General features: G+C 42.9%; 2 protein-coding genes across 2 annotated transcripts; both read left to right on the top strand.

Annotated features, from left to right (window-relative positions):
• The first annotated feature begins 4849 nt into the window (after window positions 1-4849).
• LOC102716386 (probable carboxylesterase 17) lies at window positions 4850-6367 on the top strand. The gene has a single exon (XM_040522080.1). The coding sequence runs from the start codon at window positions 4938-4940 to the stop codon at window positions 6033-6035; it is 1098 nt and encodes a 365-aa protein (XP_040378014.1). The 5' UTR covers window positions 4850-4937; the 3' UTR covers window positions 6036-6367.
• A 14348-nt stretch (window positions 6368-20715) lies between these two features.
• Window positions 20716-22633, top strand: LOC102716662 (aldehyde oxidase GLOX-like). The gene has a single exon (XM_040522326.1). It carries the CDS (start codon window positions 20790-20792, stop codon window positions 22467-22469), a length of 1680 nt encoding a protein of 559 aa, XP_040378260.1. The 5' UTR covers window positions 20716-20789; the 3' UTR covers window positions 22470-22633.
• The last annotated feature ends 618 nt before the right edge of the window (window positions 22634-23251 follow it).

A 23251-nucleotide genomic window follows, 5' to 3' on the forward strand; every position in this document is an offset into this window, starting at 1 on the left:
ACCACGGTTTGGGACCAAAAGGCGGTGTTATCAGTACTATGCTGTAGCTCAAGGGGTCCGAAGAAAGCTGCCTGTCCGGCTGTCCCCAAGCCACTTTGGCTCCCGCTTGGTAAACCCAACTACTACTACTACTACTACAGTTCATCGCTCATCAGAGGAAAGCCTTTTCGTGTCACGTATGCTTAGCCATCTCGCTAGCTAGCTCCTTCGCCTTTCTGACGCGACGGGGAACTAAAGGAGAAGAAAGCGAGCTAAGCCTAAGCTAGCTTTGCTCTCGTGTATGGTGTGCGTGAGTCGCGCCCGTGTGGCCGGGCCGGTGTATGTCGCCGTCGATCGGTGAAATGTGCCGGCGGCAATGATCACCCGTCCCCGTGTCGGCGTGTTTTCCCTTTTTTTTTTTTTGCGATGAGCTTGGGGATGAAGGAAAGGGTTTTAGGGGAAGGTTAAGGAAGCTTGATTGGACTTTGGAGGGGCGTCAACTCAGAGTTAGGCCTGTTCCTACTCCCTTGAGAATAGTTTACCTAGGAGAAATTAAAAAAAAAAAACAAATTTACAGTCTTTGAGAAAGTACTAAGAGATACCACTTTTTTATATAAATTTTAGTATCTCTTGTACCTTAGATACTAAGAGATACCAAATTTTACATTAAAGATTTGGTACCTCCTGATACCCTATCAAGTACCGTAACCTGGTACCCTATCAAGTACCGTAATATTACTCAATTAAGAAAGTACTACATGGGCTTAGATTGCTGCTTTAGTTTAGTTTAGTTTATCAAACAGGGTGGGACCACTGTCATGGGAGTGCCATTAAGGCAGTGTGTTTCTTATGGTTATGGCATTTGTTTGGGCATGTGATAAATAAAGAGAGAAACATGATGTTGGAAAAAAAATATTTGCCAATTGGTTAGATTGATTGGAACAGAAATTAGGAGTACGTCATACCGGGCTAGGAACTCCTCAGGAGAACCTTATAGAGAAAATTGTGCGTAGTTTTTTTTTAATCTTTTGTGAGGATACTATACGTAGAAAATACTGACAATTCAGTTACCAACATCGGAGGGCAGTTTGGGCTGTGGCGTTTTCGCCGAAGCCCATCGGTTGGCCGGTTGGTTCGAAACTTTTCCGTCGATACATGCTTTGTAATAAGATTTTATTAAAAAATATTATTAGCATGTTATGAAAACAGAGTTAATAAAAATAGTTTGATATATAGGTCTGAGCTATTTTTCTTTTAAAAATAAAAGGTAGTTAGCGGTAAGACATGTGACAGATTCAACATCACCGTCATTCTTTTTTTAGTGTACAGAATAAGTGAATCCTGAGCATGTCTATCCATCGGCATCGTGCAATCTTGTCATCCTGTGACCCTCATCGGTGACGCCCCTTCAACATGGACCTCATCGGTAAGTCCGATGGTGGAAGAAGCAATGTGCATGGATTCAGATGTACTATAGAAAACCACAACATAGGCGGCGTTAGCCCCGGCGGTAAGGTAACTTAATCCACTCATTTTCCGCGCGTACGTTTATCGAACTGTTAAATGGTATATTTTTATAAAATTTTTCTATAGTAAAATTGTTTTAAAAAATTATATTAATCTACTTTATATTTTTTAATAATTAATTAATCATGTACTAATTTATTATTATGTTTTCCACGTCGGGTAAGTTAACTTATCAACCCCTTACCGAATGTGGCCCTAGTACCGTAATGTGTCACGTATAGATTCATAGCACTAGAATATGTTATATCTAGTATTGGTTGGTTCTCTATAAAAAGAGAGGAGTTGACTGGCTGTAGCCAGTGGGGAGTGATATCCATCTTGTTACATATCTTGTCTCATATCTCTCATTAGTCAGGGACACCACCCATCTTGTCTTTATTCAGTAGCACATTAGCTTTACATAGTGCAAACTACTCTATGTATCGCAGTAAATGTGGTACATAGGGCCATTAGGGGTTGCTTCGGCCTTTCATGTGAAAGATAACATGCTTGGAAGTGAGTGAGTGATGATAGGTGTCCTAGGTTGACCAACTCAGTTGAGACAGTTTAAGATCTCCGTTTTGGTTAGATAACTTGGGACTGGAGACAACATGCGTCCTGTATCCAAGCTATCTAGTTTGGGGCAACCATCTTACGGTGGCCACCTTCAGGTCCTACTTATTCAGTCTCAAAACTCCTCGTGGGTTTTCGCCCTCGAATGACATCCATCCATCTATTGGCTACTAGAGGCTACTAGAGTGGGGAGCATAATTCCCACGCTGCCAACATAATCTAATAATATTACACACATTTCATTAAACACGTATATTCTAAAGTATTAGTCAAACATTATAGGTGTTAATTTTCTAAAACTATAGGTATCTTATATTTTGGGACGGAGGAAGTAGCATCTTATATTATTTTTCGATTATATGCAAATGAGATAGACATACTTTTATGACCTTTGCATGTCCCAGTTACTTTTCTTGATAAAAATAATCTGCTTGATATATTATCTTGCTCTATATTATTAATGTCACAGTCTATGTTGTTATTTATTAAATCTTATAAAAAAGATGTCAATATCTTCGACTGACGTAACCCTTCCTAGGGGATTAATTGGTCTGTGATGAACATGATACACCAGATGATTTGCTTCTGGGATCGGATAACGAGCGTAACATGAGGCAGGGAACAGGAAGAAGACACAGATAAGTGGTGTGGATCATGAGAATGGACCATGGTCAACAAAATCGGTACTTCGTTACATCTCGTCTGACGGTCTCGTTTGCTACTTGCATATATTTATTTTACCCATTGATCAGCATGAGACTAATGGTGGTCCTCTCGTTTGATGCTGTCGCACCCACCCTTGTTCTTTCGTAACAAGTCCCTTTGGACCCCTTCCATCATTTCTAGAATACCCACATTGTACTCCCTCTCGGTTTCCTTTTCATTATTTTTTCCCAAACCATTCTTATATGAGAACGTGCGCTTTCTGTTTATTCTACAATTGATTGATCCAATCGCCTCTCCTTTAGAGACAAGGCAAAAAGAAATATTTTGCCCATGGGCTCGCACATCATATTTCCCGGATTAAATTTAGGTGCGGCCGATACTATATCGATATGGCATTTATCATGCATTGCACAAGCAAAGTGTGTCGCCGCGGCGACCGTGCAGCGCACAGCTACTGCACCTGTTGACCGAGTGGGCAAGCAAAACTTCGCGTCGCTTTCTGGGTGTTTTACAGCGCGGCTCCCGTGTACCGCGCGAGGAAAAGATGTGTGTTGTGCTTCTTCCACTCGGTTTGCAAGGGAGGAAGCCGATTGGGAGCCAAAAGGCAGCCCATGCGACCACAGCTGCACCCACCTCCACTTGCCCCTCCTCGCAAGTGCTGGATCCTCTACAACCACCCACCAGAGCGGCCGCGGGTCAACGGCAATGTCAAAGGCTATGTGAACCACGGTAGGGGTACTACTGAGGCCATGTTTAGTTCCCACGATTTTTTAGGAGAAAAGTTACATCAACGCATACGATCATATATTTAAAACATTAAACGTAGTTTAAGTACGAAATAAATTTTAGATTCTACGTAGAAACCGTGAGATGAATCTTTTGAGTCTAATTAATCCATCATTAGCATAGGTTGGTTACTGTACTACTTATGACTAATCATGTACTAATTAGGCTCAAAAGATTTGTCTCACGATTTTTCCCATAACGATGTAATTAGTTTTAATGTTCATGTATATTTAACGTTTCATTTAGGTGTTTAAAGATTCGATGTGATGTTTTTGAGAAAAAATTTAGAAACTAAACAAAACCGGAGAGCCTGATGAGATATTTGATGACCTCATGCGTGGAATTAATCTTCGACTATTTCTTCCCGGTAATTACGAGAGTAACTAAAGCAAAGTATAGGAATGTCTATTCTCGTAGTTTTCATATTTTTAATTTTATTTAGACTGAAGGCGATTGATGTTGCATTTATGTAGCAAAAGAATGTACACAAATTTCCTTCACTTTCTCTTTCCCTCTCCTATGAGATTAGAGTCGAGAAACAACTAGATTAAGACTAAGGAAAACCTTGCGGATGAAAATAGGACCAATCAGTAAGTTATTTGTTAAAACACCAAATATAATGATGAAGTTGAAGGTATAAAACTTCGTGCATTACCGTTTTAGTCTTAGCTGTTCGTGCAGATACATTTTTACTTTTTTTAATAGGTTTTGTTAGGTTGGGAATTTATTGTCAACTTTTACTAGTACTATCTCTTTAAACATGCATAAGTGTAATAGGCATGTCCAGTGATATGAACACACATTTTAAGCGTGAGGATTTTAAACAATTTAAAATATACCTATAGATATCATATTTTTTTATATAAAACTAAATTTGATATTTCTAGCTACTTTCACAAATCTTTGAACGTAATAGGAAAAAGAATCAGTGACATACGAGTCGCTGACAGACCTATCAAGTGGGGCATTTCTGCGTTGGCTTGCTGCCGGTGCGCCCACAGTTACTGCAGTCGGCGCGTGTGGATAAACCCCTCCGGACGTCCACATGGTTCCATGTGTCCACCAAATCCGAGACGGTGGACTTCGCATAGCGCTCCCTCCCGCGCAGGCGCAGCGGATATGGTTGGATGATGTGGGTGGGTGGGTCGCTTCCTTCGCAGGCTCCCCTCCCCACACGCCTTCTCCGTGCGCGACGCGGGCGCGCGAATCACCCGCCTCCACTTGGCTACTCCACTCGTCTCCCCGCCGACCAACGCCACCACACCACCTGTCCCTCCCACCGGCCCCCCACCTCTCCTCTATAAAACCCGGCGCCGGCCGCCCTCCCCCGGACAACGCGGCATCATTGTGTCCGGCGCCGGCTCCCGGGACACGACACAGCGCACGCCCGAACCGCGGCGCGTTCGAGAGGTTGTGAGCGGCTTTGCATGAGGTGGAGGAGGATGGGGGCACTGCACGTCGGCGAGCCGCGGGTCAGCTTCGAGCAGCAGCAGCAGCAGGTCGGCAAGAACGGGCAGCAAGGCGGGGGTGGCCATGGCCATGGAGCTGTGGTGGAGGAGATACACGGGCTCATCAGGGTTTACGGGGACGGGTACGTGGAGCGCCTGCCGGCGATCCCCGACGTGCCCTGCACGTGGGGCACCACGGCGCTGCCGGGCGTCGTCGTTGCGCGGGACGTGGTGGTGGACCGTGCCACGGGGGTGTGGGCGCGGCTGTACGCGCCGGCGGCGGCGGGGAGGGTCCCCGTGGTGGTGTACTTCCACGGCGGCGGGTTCTGCGTCGGCTCCGCTGCGTGGAGCTGCTACCACGAGTTCCTCGCCAAGATGGCCGCGCGGGCGGGCTGCGCCGTGATGTCCGTCGACTACCGCCTCGCGCCGGAGAACCGCCTCCCGGCGGCGTTCGACGACGGGGTCACGGCGGTGCGGTGGCTGCGGCAGCAGGCGGCGATCTGCAACGGTGCCATCTCCGACGAGCTCTCCTGGTGGCGCGGCCGCTGCCGCTTCGACCGTGTGTTCCTCGCGGGCGACAGCGCGGGGGCCACCATCGCCTTCCACGTCGCCTCGCGGCTCTCTCATCTCGGAGCCCTCACCCCGCTCGACGTCAAGGGAGCCATCCTGATCCAGCCCTTCTTCGGCGGCGAGGCCCGCACCGCCTCCGAGAAGACCACGACGCAGCCGCCAGGCTCAGCCCTGACGCTCTCGACCTCGGACACCTACTGGCGCATGTCCCTCCCCGCCGGCGCCACCCGCGACCACCCCTGGTGCAACCCGGTCACCGGCCGGGGCGCGCCGCGTCTAGACGCACTGCCGCTCCCCTCCTTCCTGGTGTGCATCTCCGAGCAGGACATCCTCCGCGACCGCAACCTGGAGCTCTGCCGTGCGCTGCGCAAGGCCGGCAAGAGCGTGGAGCAGGCCACGTACGGCGGCGTCGGCCACGCGTTCCAGGTGCTCAACAACTACCACCTTTCCCAGCCGCGGACGCAGGAGATGCTCGCCCACATCAAGGCCTTCGTCACCGCCAGATAGCCCCAGCCAATGGCTGAGCTAGCTGACACTCGCCGTGTCACGCTAATTAACCCGTCCTAATTCATCCATCCAACCAGCTGTTGCTGCAGATGAGTAGATGCCGTGTAAGCTGTAAATTACTATACTTTTGTAGTAGGTGTCCGTGTCACCCAGGGAGAGACGAAGATTAGAAGCGTCCAAATACTCAACTTGGATCGTCGTGGCGGTGTAGGGAAGGGAAGCAAAAGCCCTAGCACAAAAACAACACTGCTGCTGTGCTACGATGTTGTTGCTCCATGTATCATTCGTGTTCATGATATACTTAAAAGTAAGTTGTGGATACTGTTTTCAAATCGGGTTGCCGTCCTCGACGTCATTGATGGTGTTGCATCAAGGAAACCGGAAAAGTTTCCAAGGGCAAATCATTGTCTGATTGTCTGCTGCTTTTGGGGCTTTGCATCAGGCATCATCAAGTGAGCAGAACAGCTGATATTTTATTTTCGGTTTCCTTTTTCTCTGCTTTGGGAAGGTTCAGGCTCGATGGAGCCCGGCGAATTTGGCCCGGCAATTCCTTCTCTAACAAGCACGAATCATCATCATCCATCACCCATAATCTACGATTAGCGTCAGGTCATTAGGGCAGAATGGAATCTCTGGTCTCTTCCCTATGCAATGCTGCTAGGTCCCATGATGGAGAGAATAGAGATGGCTTCTGCACTGAGACCACCACATGATTCTCCCAATGCAGCAGCAAAGGCGCAGAGCGAAAAAAAAGCACCAGCTCTGCTGCTACAAATGCATCAGACAAACTGTTCGATCGATGGATGCATCATCCTCTCGTTCCTGCTCAGTCAGTGCTCACTGCGCTCGAGCTGAAGGTTACCTCGAGTACAACATTCTCTACAGCTTAGAGCAAGTTTAATTTATAGTTAGCTACTTGCTCCAATTCATCTCTAGTCAATCTAATAGTCAATTTATACAATAGTTATCTATAAAATATTAATACATAGTCTCACATGTTATGCATACAATACGTCTTGAAGTCCGTGCTGTAGCTAGTTACAAATTAATAGTCAACTGCTCTCTCCTCTCTTATCTCTTTAAAATATGTTTATAACTAGCTTATAGTTTACTATTATACACAATAGAAGGCTATAAACCTGCTATAAACATATTTTAAAGAGATAAGAGAAGAATAGTAGGTGACTAATTTATAGTCAGCTGCAGCACGGACTCTAAGAAGCAGTGCGTGTATGATATATGAGGTCATGTGTTAATGTTTTGTAGGTAACTATTATATGAATTGTCTATTATATTGACTATAAAGAGCTAGTAGTTGGCTATATTATTGAAACTTGCTCTTATAAGATTGGATCGCACGCAGAATTCGGCATTACTATCATTACCTCACCAACCCCATCATAGCTTCACCTGATTGCGTGCAAGCAGGCCAACACCATGCGTGATCATTCAGCCCTGAGATAAGTATATAACCACGGTAAATGGGTAGGATTAGTTAGTTGCTTCTACTTCCACTTCTACTTCCACCCCAATGACAATGAGACCATGGTTGTTGTAGTAGTATCTTTTTTTCTCATACTTTAGGACTTTGATCAAAGCCTTGTTTGATTTTGGTCAGAATGAAATTTATTGATGCATTCACGATTATGTATTCAGGCACCTGAAAGTGTGAAGTTGTTTTCTAACCTGCCGTTCGTTTGAAAGTGGATTAGGTATGAACCTCAGACTGTTCCGACGCCGACAAATAGCAATACGCATAGACTAAAATGCAGATTTTTCTTGTCATGCTTGACAAGGAAATGGATCGCCGGGTAGCTTAGAGCGCCTCTATATCAAACTTTCGTCCGAAGTGGCAACTAAAGCTCGCGGCATTTTCTTCAGAATCTGCGGCGAAACGCCTTTACAGTAAGCGAGGCACTGCGGTTTTCAGCACAACAAAATCAGCATGGCACCGATGTGATCACGATCCGATATGGTGGACAGTAGAGATCGACATGTAACCCAGCCCGAGAATCTCAATCTATCCCCGTAGATCTCTTTGAGAATCCTGACTTCATCCTTCACACATTCAGAGTACCGCCGGTCAGAGAACCGTTTCGTCTCCACTTGTTTCTCACAAAATATCACCATCAGATCACCGCGAAAGAAAAAATTATTCCTGAATTACGATATTCTCAAATCTTTAGCTGATGTAACTGCACGGCCTCGCGATCTGCATGCGTTGACCGCATGCCCGAGAGCGTGCAAGTGTGCGTGGGTGAGGTTCATCGCGCGATGTTTCTCTCCAATCTGTCAAACCGACCATGCAGCGATGTCAAACCGAGATGCTGCAATGCGGTTCATGCATGTGTTTTCTTCTCTAAAAGCCGCCGTGGTATCTGATAAAACTGCCAATCTGATCTTCACACTTCTGGTTCATGAATGAGTTGCGCTAGAAGAATATAAAGATGCATGCCCTGAACAGTGCAACATATTAGAGCAGGTATAATAGCAGGTTATAAGTCAGCTATAAACATATTTTAAAGAGATAAGAGGGAAGAGAGGAGAGATGTGTGCTACTAATTTGTAGCTAGCTGCACATGGGCTCGAAGACAAAATGTGTGTATGACATGTGAGACCATGTATTGATGTTTTGTAGGTAACTATTATATGAATTGAATATTAGATTGACTATAGATGAATTAGAGCTATTAGTTGGTTATACTATTCAACTTGCTCCTATGAAAGAATCCGAATAGCTAACGAGCAGGACGGGACAAAATCATGTATTCAGTTAGATGTATAATACCAACTTTTTATAAGATAATGTATAGCTCTTCCATTTTGTAATACAAACTTTTTATAAGATAATGGAGCAATATTATATTTTCGATCTCTACAAATGCATATGACCATTAATATGGGAAATTTTACGGTGCTCCTAAATGAATATGAATCATTAATTCTATTAGATCTAACGGTCAAGGTACATCTTACATCCTAAGAGGTGAGAGAGAAATAATAACTTACAAAGGGTAATAATGGTAAAATGCATTGCATGCAAATAAAAAAGAAAGAATGTAATTAATGAAATACTAATCACCAATAAAGTGCATTAAACTCACGAGGAAAGTAATAAACATACTGATTAAAATAATATTAATTCATTCTAGGCGTATGCATGTTCAAAATTTTCTTTTCTTAGAGGATTTGAATAAAATGGTGATTCATGTAGATGGTATATTCAAGTTTAAAACTATGGAAATAAATGTGTTGACCCAAAAAATAGCTAGATATTTTAAATTTTAAGCTACACATGACATTATTGATTATTTTCACTTTGGCTAATCTGAAGCTTATTCTTAAATTTAGTCAGGTGACTGCTCCATGTTTCGTTCGAATCGAACCAAATATTGTTGTTCGACCTGCTATAAATATTTTAAGTTCAAACTTTATATTCAAAAGTATGTTAAATTTTAAATTTTGATTCTTTTAGCAAATATGTATAATAGACATAAATCCCTACAAAGCATTTGAATAGTGATGTAATAATTTGATATGGTTTTAGACAAAAGAAATTGTATGCAAATATATGCAAATGAATGTGCCGTGATTACATGAAGCTAATCAATTAACAGGTTTCCTTGCCATTAATATTTGCATGGGCAAAACTACCCTTAAGCAATCAGAGGCTGAGATCAATTTTCACTCTTACATCTAGAGTGGTAAGGTCACGTACAAAGGGCTCTAATCGCCGTCTGTATCACTGCATGCTCGCTGACGTGAAAGAAAGAAATGATAGGAGAGAGAAAATTAGTTGTTTTGCATAGAGTCAGCAAAACATCGACTCTTCGTGCATAAAACGAGGAGACAACCATAAAATCTGCTTTGGACGTGTGCTGACTCTAATTAGAGACGCTGACTAGATGGAATGCAAACGAGGAATTAATTAGTCTAGAGTTACCTTGAGAGACTGTCCTTTGTACGAGGAGTTTTTTCTGCTGACGTGGCTTGAGATACTATTGAACATGCCCTAAGAGGGAGAACCCTAAAACAGCTCCATTAATATAAGTATATATCAATATATGTATAGCTTGCAGGGGCCGGGAATATAATTAATCATCTTCCTTATAATGGAAATAACATAAAGTTGTACTCTTCAGAGTCTAGCAATAAGAATGATCATGGATATCTATCGCCACAGATATAAACACTGAAGTGATAGAAACAATTAAGCACCGTGCAATAGCCGTATGGAATCATTCATGAGAAAAACGTCTGGTCTAGAGCACATGAGACTTACATAGTCAAAAGCCACAGCAGGATTACTGGATAACCGAGTACAGCGTGTTCGTAAGAGAAACAATGCCCGCTAGAAAGATGGACGACGATTGATGAAAAAGGCGATATGCATAGTTCGGAATTCGTCCCAAAATGGTACAGATGCACTCTGGTGATGAAGCAGCAAAGCGAGGCACGGGCAAAAGCTGCTGGAGATGCAACTCGATAAGAATCTCTCTCGCATTTGCCGGATGCTAACTTGGCAGGGAAGCATTCAAGCTCTCTCCTTTTAGCTTGAAGGCACCCCAGCGAGCGGCTGACCACACCAGATAGATGCCTCCTTTGACTATGGCATAAGTTAGATGGAATGTCCATGTCTTCTGCTACGGCCTACGGGCGGATTGATGTATTGGATGGATGGATGGATAGATTGCATTATGGCACACAAGTATTAAGAGCTTCACTTTTGGAGGTCACTGATTGGGAGGAACAATCCTTATTCCAAAGAACTTGTAGCAGCTTGCTTGCACTGCATTGGATATTCCAGAGTTCTTTTTTCTCACTATTCAGGCATTCAGGGACGTACTGTAGTTTATGCGCTGAAAAAGTCTGAAATATCAAGTGCTTTTCATGCACTGCAACTGGCATTTGACTACAGTTTTCACTATCTCATATCCTGCCAAGAAAGAAAGCTATCCTTGGTGGAAGCTCAGAGAGTATCCTCTGGCTTTGTGGAGGTTGTTTGAAAATTAAACCTATGAATGAAAGGAAGAAAAAACTTCAAGGTGGGGAATTTGTGGACACTATGATCACACTTCCAGGGCACTAGAAGACTCTTAAGGTCCCATTTTCCCAGTGCTATGCTAAAATGTCAAACTTGAGCAAGGGAACTGGTTTCTGAATTGGAACAGCACTATTCATAGCCTTCTTTTTTTCTTCTGCGTACGTTTATAAATCAAAATTTAATTTTTTAACCTTAACCTTAGAGTGTATTTTAAAGCTTTTCATCGTAGTTTATTTTCAGCCTTAATTTTTAGATAGCCAAGAACACTTATATATAAATTTTATTTATAAATTATTTTTTATTTATAAATACGTCGGCCAAACAATTATCCCCTAGCAGTGATCACGTAGCATCTCTAGGGGGAAAACATTTGGAAATGGATGAGTTGCCACACAGTGCGAACACATTTAATCAACACACGTATTATTAATATGGTACAGTTTGGGCTTTTCTTTTAGAGAAAAAGCTCATCGGAGCCATGCTTTTACTTAAAGAAGAAAGATTTTTCTTCATCCGGTTTGGACGTAGAGGGCTAGAGGCCAGGTTTTAATCCACTTTCTTTTTAAACAAAATCGGATTTTGGTGCTTAAAGTCAAAGAAACATATGGATAAGCATCGCCAATGTTCAGGTTGAGACTTTGTGCTATGATTAACTAGATCACTTGACAACGAAGCACCTCATCCTCTGCAGCAGTCTCCAGTCTGACTGCTGAACTTGCAGTTTTGTCTGTTCTTCTTGATAGTTGATAATAATTCCCGATCCTCTAAAAATGTATTGTCCATTTAGATTAAAAAAACACATGAGTATTGGTGAAGAGATTTGCTCTAAACCAACAAAAGTCTCTTGAGGTACCAATATCTCATGGTACCAAGTTATTTCTCACTATTGGATCCAGTTAAGTAGGATGAACATTGTTAGATCCAATAATCATAAATGATTTGGTATCATGAGATACTTGTATCTCGAGATATTTTTTTTTTGTTGGAATAGAGCTAATCTCATTAGGAAATGGAATCTGCAAAAGGAAAAAAAGAGAGAAAATGTCTGCTTCAACTGGAGTTCTGCGGAACCGTCCAAGTAGTGAAAGGCGCTTTTCATGGTCAGAGTGAGAGATAAAAGTAACTTTGCACTTAGAGCACGTAAATAGCCAGCTATAAGCATATTTTAAAGAGATAAGAGAGGAGAGATGGACTACTAATGTGTAGCCAGCTGCACACAGGCTCTAAGACAAAATGTGTATATGACATGTGAGACCATATAGTGATATTTTTGTAGGTAACTATTGTATGAATTGGATATTAGATTGACTATAGGTGAATTGGAGCCAGTGGGCTATACTATTGAACTTGCCTAAAAGGATGGCTGAAGTAACAACTGAGAATGAGAAATTTAACAGTTCATCTTGAATCTATTCAGTGCCTTCACGGTGAATGCTGGAGGCCTCGGATGAAGTAAATAACTACTGTATGATGGCGCTACTGTATGATGGCGGTTGTGTGGTCATCATTTAGGGCCCCTTCGAATCAAAGGAATGAAAAACGGAGAAATAGAAGAAACATAGGATTCTGATAGGAATGTAATTGTAAAACAGAGAATTGCAAAACACATAAAAAACATATAAATGACCGTTTGATTGGATCACAGGAAAACGCAGAAATTTGAGGAGAGATAAAGAATCAAATGATTTTTTCCATGAGGTTCTACCTCAAATTTCCTCTAAAACTTGCATGGTAAGAGGCATTTCATAGGAATTTTATAGGATTTCATAGGGTTCATTCTTTTGATTTAAAGAGTTTTATAGGAAAAATTCCTATAAGAGTGAAATACTCTAAAATTCCATTGAATTTCCTGTGAATCAAAGGGGGACTTAGGCAGGCTAAATACAATTCTGGCCTTTCACAAGTGGATATACACATCCAAAGGTTATATGAGTGCATACAAGCCAAATAACATAATTAAGATTAAAAAAAACAAACAAACCGAAAAAGGGGGAAATTAGAAGACTAGCTTTTCATCGTTGCTTCAAACTTCACTTCAGGGAGATATGGGGTTCGGGGATTGGCCCATACTTCCTCCACCTCGCCCTCTAGCTGCAGTCGCAGACACAACAGAAACTCATGAAAGGGTTAAAACTGTCCACCTTAATTTGGTTAAACCATACTAGATAATAAGAGTAATAGGTGATGTTCAGTACTATTCACTACTAAGGGGAAGTTATAGTTACTAAATACATTTTCTTCTGTTGGCTAGTATGGTTTCGCCATCAAAATTGCAAATGTATGGATTGAAGCCTATTTCATCGTTCATAAAAGAGCACCCGTAATGCAGTAGTCAAATAAGTTACAATTTTGATAAAACACATAGCCACATAGAAAAAGTATCAAGAAATTGTTTTTTTTTTGTAAAATTTCTTAACAAGAATTAGTGTTCAGTAACATTCTGCTTTTTTCTTAAAGGAAGTAAAAAAATGGTAAAATGCCACTATCCCGTGACTTAAGTGGAATTTATGGGTCCCTGAATCAGATGTGAGTGACTTTTATAATTACAAGTAGCTAAATACCTGCTAGCAATGGATTTTCAAACAAGTACTAAATTTGAAAAGATGCTTATAGCTTTTGATCAAACAGTAGTCCACAGATAAACTCTATTGTAAAGGGTGAATTTCCACACGCAAATGATTTCTCTATTCTGCTACCTCCGTTCCGAAATAACATCATTTTTCAGTTTTTTATATAATGTTTTGATATTTTTATTCTAACTAGATGATAAAACATGAATAATACTTTATGCGTGGCTAATTTTTTTAAGTTTTTCTACAAATTTTTCAAATAAGATAAATGGTTAAACGTTGGACACGGGAAAATGAAAAACAAAATTATAATGGGATGGAGGTAGTAATTAACATCAGAGTAAAATAAATATTTGTGCATGTATGCATGCATCCATAAAAAACTGTGGAACGTGTACCTCTTCGTTCTTACAGATGAAAGATAAAATATAAAATATTTTTTTATAGTTATTTAATGATATAAATGATAAAATTAATCACTTTAAAGTTGGAAACTTACTTTACAAATATGCTACGATGAATTTTCATATAAAATCTTTTTAAAACAAGTATCATTTAGTTGAGGCCTTGTTTAGTTCCCAAAAATTTTTTTCAAAAACATCATATCAAATTTTTGGACATCTAAATAAAGCATTAAACATAGATAAAAAAAACTAAATGCACAGTTATGGAAGAAATCTTGAGACGAATCTTTTGAGCCTAATTAGCCCATGATTAGTCATAAATGCTACAGTAACCAACATGTGCTAATGACGGATTAATTAGGCTCAAAATATTCGTCTCGCTGTTTCTAGGCTAGCCGTGAAATTTGTTTTTTTATCCGTATCCGAAAACCCCTTCCGATATCCGGTCAAACATTTAACATGACATTTGTCACAAAAATTTTCTCAATCTAAACACCACCTAAATACAATGAGAAATATACCGCTGACATATGCGTGACGCCTCACAGATGCCGTGAAATTGAACGCCGACGAGCTGACAGGCGGCGGGTCGTCAGAACTCCGTCACACGTCAGCTCCCTGCGTTGTTGCGGAGCTCACCGGGCCTGGGACTGGGAGACAGCAGCGCATCTGGGAAGAGGTCGCGCCCCCTCGTCGATCGATGACCACGGCATCGTTCTCTTCGTCCGTGAGATTGGAGATCAGCGAGGTTCGGCTCGAGTCCGTCCATCCGTCATCCGTGTAACCCAGAAGTGATCGTCCTGCGAGTTGCGACGGCCGGCGACGAGGAAGCCTTAGATCGCGGAGGCCGTCGCGGCGTCGTGGTGATCTGTTGAATTTCCTCCTCATTTTGTTTCGGCAACTCGGTTAAATCTCTACCTGTCTCTGTTTGTGAAGAGAAGACATTAATGGGCTCGATTGATGAAGCCCAATCTAGGTACCTGCCTATTAACGGGCTCGATTGATGATGCCCAGCGTAAGGCCCATTATAGTACATTCTGGACACAGTATTTCAGCCAATTGTAAATGGGCTATAATATGTCCTAGTCCGAATTCAGTCAATTGTAACAAATGTAGCAGTACTGATGTCTACGCTACTCGTCTATCCTCCCTCTCCCGGAAAGGGTAGCCCGCGAACGTTCGTGTGTAGGTGGGCCGGATGAATCTGTTGGCCAAAGAAATATTTATGTATATAATATTTATATATGTATAAAGTGTATATCTATAATTTTCATATATGTAAAGTCTATACATAAAATATTTATAATTATTTATACATAGAAAGTTTTGTATATTTCATATTTATGTATACAAAAGTTTGCGTAAATATTTGACCATTGTATAAAGTTTGTACATGATTTCAATTTTTCAAATTCATACATAAATTTTATATGTGTAAGGTTTATACGTACAAAATTAATGCATATACAAAGTATCATGTACAAAGAATATATGTGCAAATTGCTATGTGTATTTTTCTATATTTCTATGTATAATATTTTTATATATAAACTTTGTAGGTGTATTTTTATCCCTTTTTGCTTCATCCTGCGGTAACGAAAAAAAATCTCGCTGAACTCTACAAATGAAAACAAATGCACGTAAACTTGTTTTTATTTTTCCAATTCACTGTCGCTAGAAGTGAGCAAACGCCCGCGTATCAGACCAGCCCTCGCTCTCCCCCACGCATTCCCATCATAAGAAATCTGGGGAAAAAAATTGCTTTCCTACCCCAATTAATATGAAAAAAGCATATGCTTTCCCCACACTCAGTGTATTGCGTTCATGGGGAAAACAAAATAAGTTTATTTTCTACCCAATCTATCTATTGAGCTAATTCTCAATGAACCGATAAAATAATCTATATTGAGTTTATTCTGAATAAACCGATAAAATAATCAATACTATTAATCTATATTGAGCTTATTCTGAATGAACCGATAAAATAATCAATACTATCGTAACTCATCAATATCATGCACTAGTCTAAAGGAAAAGGACTCTTAAAGAAAAAAATAGTGATATGTGCTAATTTCGTTTTATAATTTAATTTTTTATTGCAATGTTTAATCATTCGTCTTATTTAAAAATTTAGTACAAATATAAAAGATGGGCAAGGCGTGCTTAAAGTTCTTTTGAGAATAAAGTAAGTCACAGGCAAAATAAATGGTAATTCTATAATTTTTTAAATAAAACGAATGGTTAAACGTTACTATAAAAAAATCAAACATCTATTAACGGAGCGAGTATATGTTTGCTAAAACATGAGAATATACGATTTACCTAGTTAAATTGTTCCGTCGCAGAAAATATCCACATACAGTAGCTATCCTTTCCTAGCTTCAGCCCTGACGATAGCGCCAATGTTCTGTACACATGTGCGAATAAAAATCTCAAACGGCGGTACCTCTCCGGCTCTCCCAACTCAACTCGGCAATCATCTCCCCGCGACCCCCCGTGACCAAAAGTCTCGAATCGTTCCTTGCATCTACATGGCCAGATGGCCCAGTGGGGCTTATTAATTCCCTCCTAAACCGTGAACAGCAGAACGAGCGCGGATTGCCAGCTCGCAGCTCGGTACATGATGCGCGCACGCGATGGCGCGATGCCCTCCGAGCCACTCCCAACGCTCCCAGCCTAGCCCACCCCCAAAAAAAGAAGAACGCCAACTCGCGCGCGGCGGGGGGGCTATCGCATGGAGCACCCCGACAACCCACAGGCTTGTGTCACATCGGTCCCGCCACCGTTTGTTTGTTGCCATCTCCTTTTCTTTCCAGCTACGCCGCCGGCGGAGCTAGCCAACTCCCGCGTCCCAAGTCCCCCAACCCACCCGACGTGCGCGCTGCGCTGCGCTCCGCTCCGGTAGCCCGGCCACATGGGACATGGTGCGAGCGAGCGGCGACATGGGCCACCGCGCGGATCGTCCAACCGCGCGCGCGCGTAGGGCGGCGGCGGGAGCCCTCCCGGCCTCCCCCGATCCTCTTGTCTTGTCTTGCTTTCCCCGCGCGCGCCGTGACCTTTTTGTCTTCTATACGGTGTGTTCTGTTGGCCTCGTCTCCATCGCAAACTCCTCGCAACGCAACGATTTTAAGACTGTCCAGAAGTGCACGCCTCTCTCCCTCAATTTAAAACAAAAAAGTGTCAAATAATCAAATTTATCACGAACGGTACGGCTTTTGCACGGGCAAACGCAACCATGGATAAGGCATGCAGCGGTTTGATATTATTCTGCTGTCGGGTTAGTGGTCAGTAGGGAAGTCCTGCGATCTGTACAGGATCTGCTGGGCAGTGTCATTGTTCTTAGTATCGCGTCGTCAAAATCAACCTGCATCAGTACCGATAATGCTTCGGTTGGATGTTACAAGATGCACTTGCCCTTCGAGTTGTATCGGATTTTTGTGTCATAACTCATAACTCGCAACATTGAGGACTTACGAAAATGAGCAAGACAGGAAGAGAACAAAGTTACATTACGAGATCATCAGACTGCTTGTAATCTGTATGCTCCCATGCTTCCATGAATTGGTTTTGTGGATACTGGATAGGTCCGTAGAGTCAAGTCAGTCTTCTGGACAAGTGTAGGGTAGATATGTTGGATCCATCGGCCATACTGCATGATCGTGGGGGAATTATGCACGAGTTATGATGGCCTAAACGGAATCCTAAATGCAGTCGGTGCATTGTAAGGGCGTGTTTGCAAGTGCCACCGAAGGAAAAATTTAATCATATACTAATGTTTTTTTTTGCATGCGCTCTCACAACTTCGGACGTGCCCTAAGAAGTGAAAACTGCCACTCCAATTAGTACTTCTGAAGTCTGGGACTCTGAAATTTTCTGATGATTGTATGAACATTCGTCAACAGAAAGAGGAGATGCCCTATCTACAATTGTTCACTCCGTGTAGCAAGTTACTGTTGTTGTATAACAACATGAACAGAACGCAAATTTGGCAAGACCCAGCGCTGTTTGGAACACATAATTCATCTTCCTTTCCCTGGGAGGAATCGAATATTTTTATCATATTTATAGAGAAATTCCATGTTAGTTTCATAGAGATTGTCATTGTTCTTGTTTAGCTGGCCAAGCCGATCTATATCAGCCAGTTGGTAGTTTTGTTAGGGAAATTTTCAATATTGGGTCATGTGATTTTTTCAGCTGCCTCAGCCTGAAACGCCAATATAACTTTTTTAAACAACTTTTATTAGATAGAAATAATTATGCACAGTGCATGAGTTATGTTAAACCCACTCAGGGTTAGTGGGTCTATTCTAGTGATTGTCATACAAGAAAGGAAATATAGCATATGTGGCTTTTGTTAAACTCTAGAGATAAAGATAAAATCATAAAGAGATACAATAGAATATTTATTTTGTACTCCAAGTTTCTATCTCCTATGTACGTTGTAAATACACTCACGAGGGTTAGTGCAATATACAACAATTAAATCATATGATTTCTCTCCCATCCAATATTTTCCACAGGCTTAATTTGTGATTGTCTTCTCGCTATCCTATCCTCCTCTTTTGATTCGCAGGATAGGAAAAACACAGGAATAGGAAAAATATAGCAATTAAAGTAGTATGATTCTTCAATTCCGCGAGAATCAAAAACACAGGAAAAGATTTAAGGTGCCCTTTGATAATACTATAGGAAAAACACAGGATTTCTATTCCGAAAAGTTTCCAAAGAGGTTTGGCCTCTTTCTTATTTTCCCATGAAAATAAACTAAAGGAATGCAATCTTAAGGAATGTTTCCTTTCCTTTCCAATGAATCAAAGACATACATAGGAAAAAAATCCATAGGATTATGATTCCTAAAAAATCCTATACCAATCCTTTGAATCAATAGAGACATTTTAAATCTATCTTATGTTCAATGATTGACCCGTCTTATGTTCAATGATTGACCCGCAGAAGGAGTTCAAATTCAGAAAGAAGATGTCTTAAGTTCTAATGTCCAGGAGAGGAACTAAAATCGTTCTTACCGAATGCATCCACCATGGTAGAATTATCTGAAAGAATTATGACATTGTCAATTTCAAGAGCTCTGAATATGTTATAACACTATAAGCTTGGTCGAGAACTGAAGTGTGATTGATTGGATTGTGACTAAAGATTCCTATCCATGTTGATTGATATTTCCATAAAGCATTAATATATCATCTTGTACCTACAGGTAAGCTGTAAACAAGTGTTTCATTTGAGTTTATTTGTTTGATCTTCTGTTACCTGATCATCCACTTGGCTTCCTGGCCTGTAAGCAGTGAGTATTGCTTGAGGTGCAGTACAAACTTGAGTAGGTTCCCAATATTTTTAGTTCAAACTATAAACATTTTCAGCCTTCTAGATCTCCACTAGAATTCCATGAGTGGATTGTGGATGTCATCTCGTCCATTACAAGTCATCTATCGTAAAACACTAAAAAAGTAGCAAGATAGATTAATATATAATATATCCTTATATAAATATATAAGTTCAACTGTAGCTTATACCAGTTATAAAAAATAATAAACATCATCACAAATATACACATACAGTCGGTTAATTTGTTTTTTTTCTCCGCATCTTTTAAAAGTTAGACTCAAAATTGTATGTTTATAGAATAATATATCTCATATTAATATGTCTTATCAAATATTTTTTAACTATGACAGGTAAAAGATGAGATGATGTTCTTGAATCTTGATAGATTTAGAATCATTTCCACATTCCTAGGTGTTTGTTTCCACCAACTTTTTTAAGGCCCTGTCACAACGAATATTTGAACACTAATTAGAAGTATTAAATATAGACTATTAATAAAACTCACCACATACTCTGGACTATTTCGTGAGACGAATCTATTAAGCATAATTAGTCCATGATTAGCTAATGTGATACTACAGTAAACATTTGCTAATCATGGCTTAATTAAGCTTAAAAAATTATCTAATGAAATAGTCTTTATTTATGTAATTAGTTTTGTTATCAGCCTATATTTAATATTTTTAATTAATATCCAAACATCCGATATGACAAGAACTAAGAAAATCCGTGAATCCAAACACCATCTATATAGTCTGAGAGTGCCACACCACCCCTACGTGTACCTGATGAAAAGGGCAGGGTCAGAGAGAAGATTGCACACATAATTACTGGATGTTGGTCAAATCATGAAAAGACGGTGATAACCGCGTCCTTATGCCAAGCATGAAACCTGGGCAACAAAACCAAATTAGTTGTAAACAACAAATTAATGCACGGTCGAATTACCGAATCAAATTCAATCAAAACAATCTTGACCGAAATAATGACCAGCATCGCGCCTCCTCGCTGAAGAACGGAGCATTGACCGGTCAGGTCATCACCTAAATAAAAAAGAAGGCAACGAAATGTCTAGGAGTGATTGTTTGAGTGTTTTATAGGAAAAAAAGGAAAAAGTTAATGCTGGAAAATAAATTTTAGTAAAAAAAATCAACTTTAAATTTTAAATTTTAAATTTAAAGTTTCAAATTTTGGCTTATAAACATGGGAATAGATGAAAAGATGAGGGTGCCAGTGAAACTCACTCTTGCATTGCATGGAAGGCTGCATATATACAGACTTGCTGCTCTCTAGCTATACATTCACGCGCGTATACAGCCACTGCTTAACGAAGATTCAGAACCGGCAAAACCTGTAGCGATACCACTGCCAGTGACCCTGTTCTTGGCTAACCATGAAGCCTACATTACTTCGCAACTGTATCCATGACCCTGTTCTTCTGCTACTAATCCTCGCGTGCGCCGGCATTGCACCGGCGGGCGGCGCCGGCGGGAGGTGGGACCTCCTGCAGCGCAGCATCGGCGTATCGGCGATGCACATGCAGCTGCTGCACAACGACCGCGTGATCATCTTCGACCGCACCGACTTCGGCCAGTCCAACCTCTCCCTCCCCGACGGCCGGTGCCGCCGCAACCCGCGGGAGCGCGTGGTCCCCGTGGACTGCACCGCGCACTCCGCCGAGTACGACGTCGCGTCGAACACGTTCCGCCCGCTCTACGTCTTCACCGACACCTGGTGCTCGTCGGGCACCGTCGCGCCCGACGGCACCCTCGTCCAGACCGGCGGGTGGAACGACGGCTACCGCAACGTGCGCACGATGGCCGCGTGCGAGGCGGACGACGACAGCTGCGACTGGGACGAGACGCAGGACGCCCTCGCCGTGAGCAGGTGGTACGCCACCAACCAGATTCTCCCCGACGGCCGCGCCTTCATCGTCGGCGGACGGAGGCAGTTCAGCTACGAGTTCTACCCAAAGGCCGACCCTTCCGACACCTCTGTCACCTTGATGCCATTCTTGGTCCAGACTAAAGATCCCGAGGAGAACAACCTGTATCCATTTGTCCACCTCAACATAGATGGCAACCTGTTCATCTTTGCCAAGAACCGCGCCATTCTTCTCGACTACAAGAAGAACAAGATCGTCAGGACGTACCCTGAGCTGGCCGGCGGCGACCCGAGGAACTACCCCAGCTCGGGCTCATCGGTGCTGCTCCCACTGAAGCCCTCCCCCACCGAGGCCGAGGTGCTGGTGTGCGGCGGCGCTCCCGCCGGTTCCTACAACTCCACCAAGGATGGAACCTTCCCCTCGGCGCTTGTGACGTGCGGACGGATCAAGATCACCGACATGGCGCCTTCGTGGGTCATCGAAACAATGCCGTCGCCGAGGGTGATGGGGGACATGATCCTGCTGCCGAACGGAGCGGAGGTGGTGATCATCAACGGCGCCATGGACGGCACCGCTGGCTGGGAGTCCGCCAAGACCCCGGCTCTCGCGCCCCTCATCTACCGCCCCGACCATTCGCCAGGGGACCGGTTCGAGGAGCAGAGCTCCACTGACATCGCCCGGCTGTACCACTCATCGGCGGTGCTCCTGCGCGACGGACGCCTTCTCGTCGGCGGCAGCAACCCGCACATCTACTACAACTTCAGCAACGTGCAGTACCCCACCGAGCTCAGCCTCGAGGCATACTCTCCGGAGTACCTCGACCCATCCAACGACATGCTCCGTCCGACGATCGTCGACCCCTCGCCCACCGGCGCGCCGGCGAGCGTGACCTACGGGGCGTCGCTGACGCTGCGGTTCACGGTTCCGGCGTCGAAGAGATCGCGCGGCGGCATCGGCCCCCTGTCGGCCACAATGGTCGCGCCATCGTTCACGACGCACTCGTTCGCGATGAACCAGAGGCTGCTGTTCCTCGACGTGGTGAAGACGGCGGCACTGGCCCGAGCCGGCTCCTACCAGACATCCGTGGTGATGCCGGCGACGGCGGTCTTGGCGCCGCCGGGTTACTACATGGTGTTCGTGGTAAATGGGCACATCCCAAGCGAAGGGATCTGGGTCCACATACAGTGACACTGACAAGGGATATATCTGCAAGACTGTACTACTATTATCATATCATAGCGTGACGCCGTGACTGTATACTGCTGCCACGAAACAGTAACAAAATGTTAGGATCTATCTTTTGCTTATGATAACCAAAATTTAAAATTTTTAATATTAAATCTGAAGATGATTTTGATGAATATTTTTACCGAAATTTATTTTTCAGCTTTAACTTTTAGATTATTAAAAATACACATATCAAATTTTTATTTACAAATTATTTTTTTTACTTTCAAATACCATCACCTCCAAGGAGAATGTCTGTGAAATCGAGGGGCTCTGAGAAAGGTTCACGTGAACCGGGCACACGTGATGTTTCCTCGGCCGCATCTGCTCTAGGGCTACGGCTCGAGCAACATCGCTGCATGCAAGCTTCGGTATTTTCCTTGCCATGCGTGCGTGCATCTGATGCGGGATGGATCTTGTGGGCGGACAAAAAGGCGTGCGAGTAGGCTAGTGTAGTGTAACCTGCTCAGGAGATCCATTCGGTTGCGCTGTTCCTCGCGGGAAACCAGCCATCTCGGGCTGCCAACGCCGCCCGTGTGTGCCCCCGCCGCCGGTGGGGAGGGCGGGGGCGGCTCGGGTGCGTGAGATCAGTGCGTCACGTGTGAGAGCATGGGGGACGGCGGTGTTCCATCGTCACGGTACCAGGGAAGGAGTCCAGCTCTTGTTGATTTGCAGAAAACTGAGAGTAATCGCTTAATGGCATCGCCCTAGCTTTAGTTGTGAGGTCTATATGCTGAAGCCAA

Source organism: Oryza brachyantha, chromosome 3 (assembly GCF_000231095.2).
Source record: "Oryza brachyantha chromosome 3, ObraRS2, whole genome shotgun sequence".
Lineage (NCBI taxonomy): Eukaryota > Viridiplantae > Streptophyta > Magnoliopsida > Poales > Poaceae > Oryza > Oryza brachyantha.

Coding starts and splice junctions, on each gene's coding strand:
- LOC102716662 (XM_040522326.1), top strand. CDS start 20,790: ATGAAGCCTACATTACTTCGCAACTGTATCCATGACCCTGTTCTTCTG.
- LOC102716386 (XM_040522080.1), top strand. CDS start 4,938: ATGAGGTGGAGGAGGATGGGGGCACTGCACGTCGGCGAGCCGCGGGTC.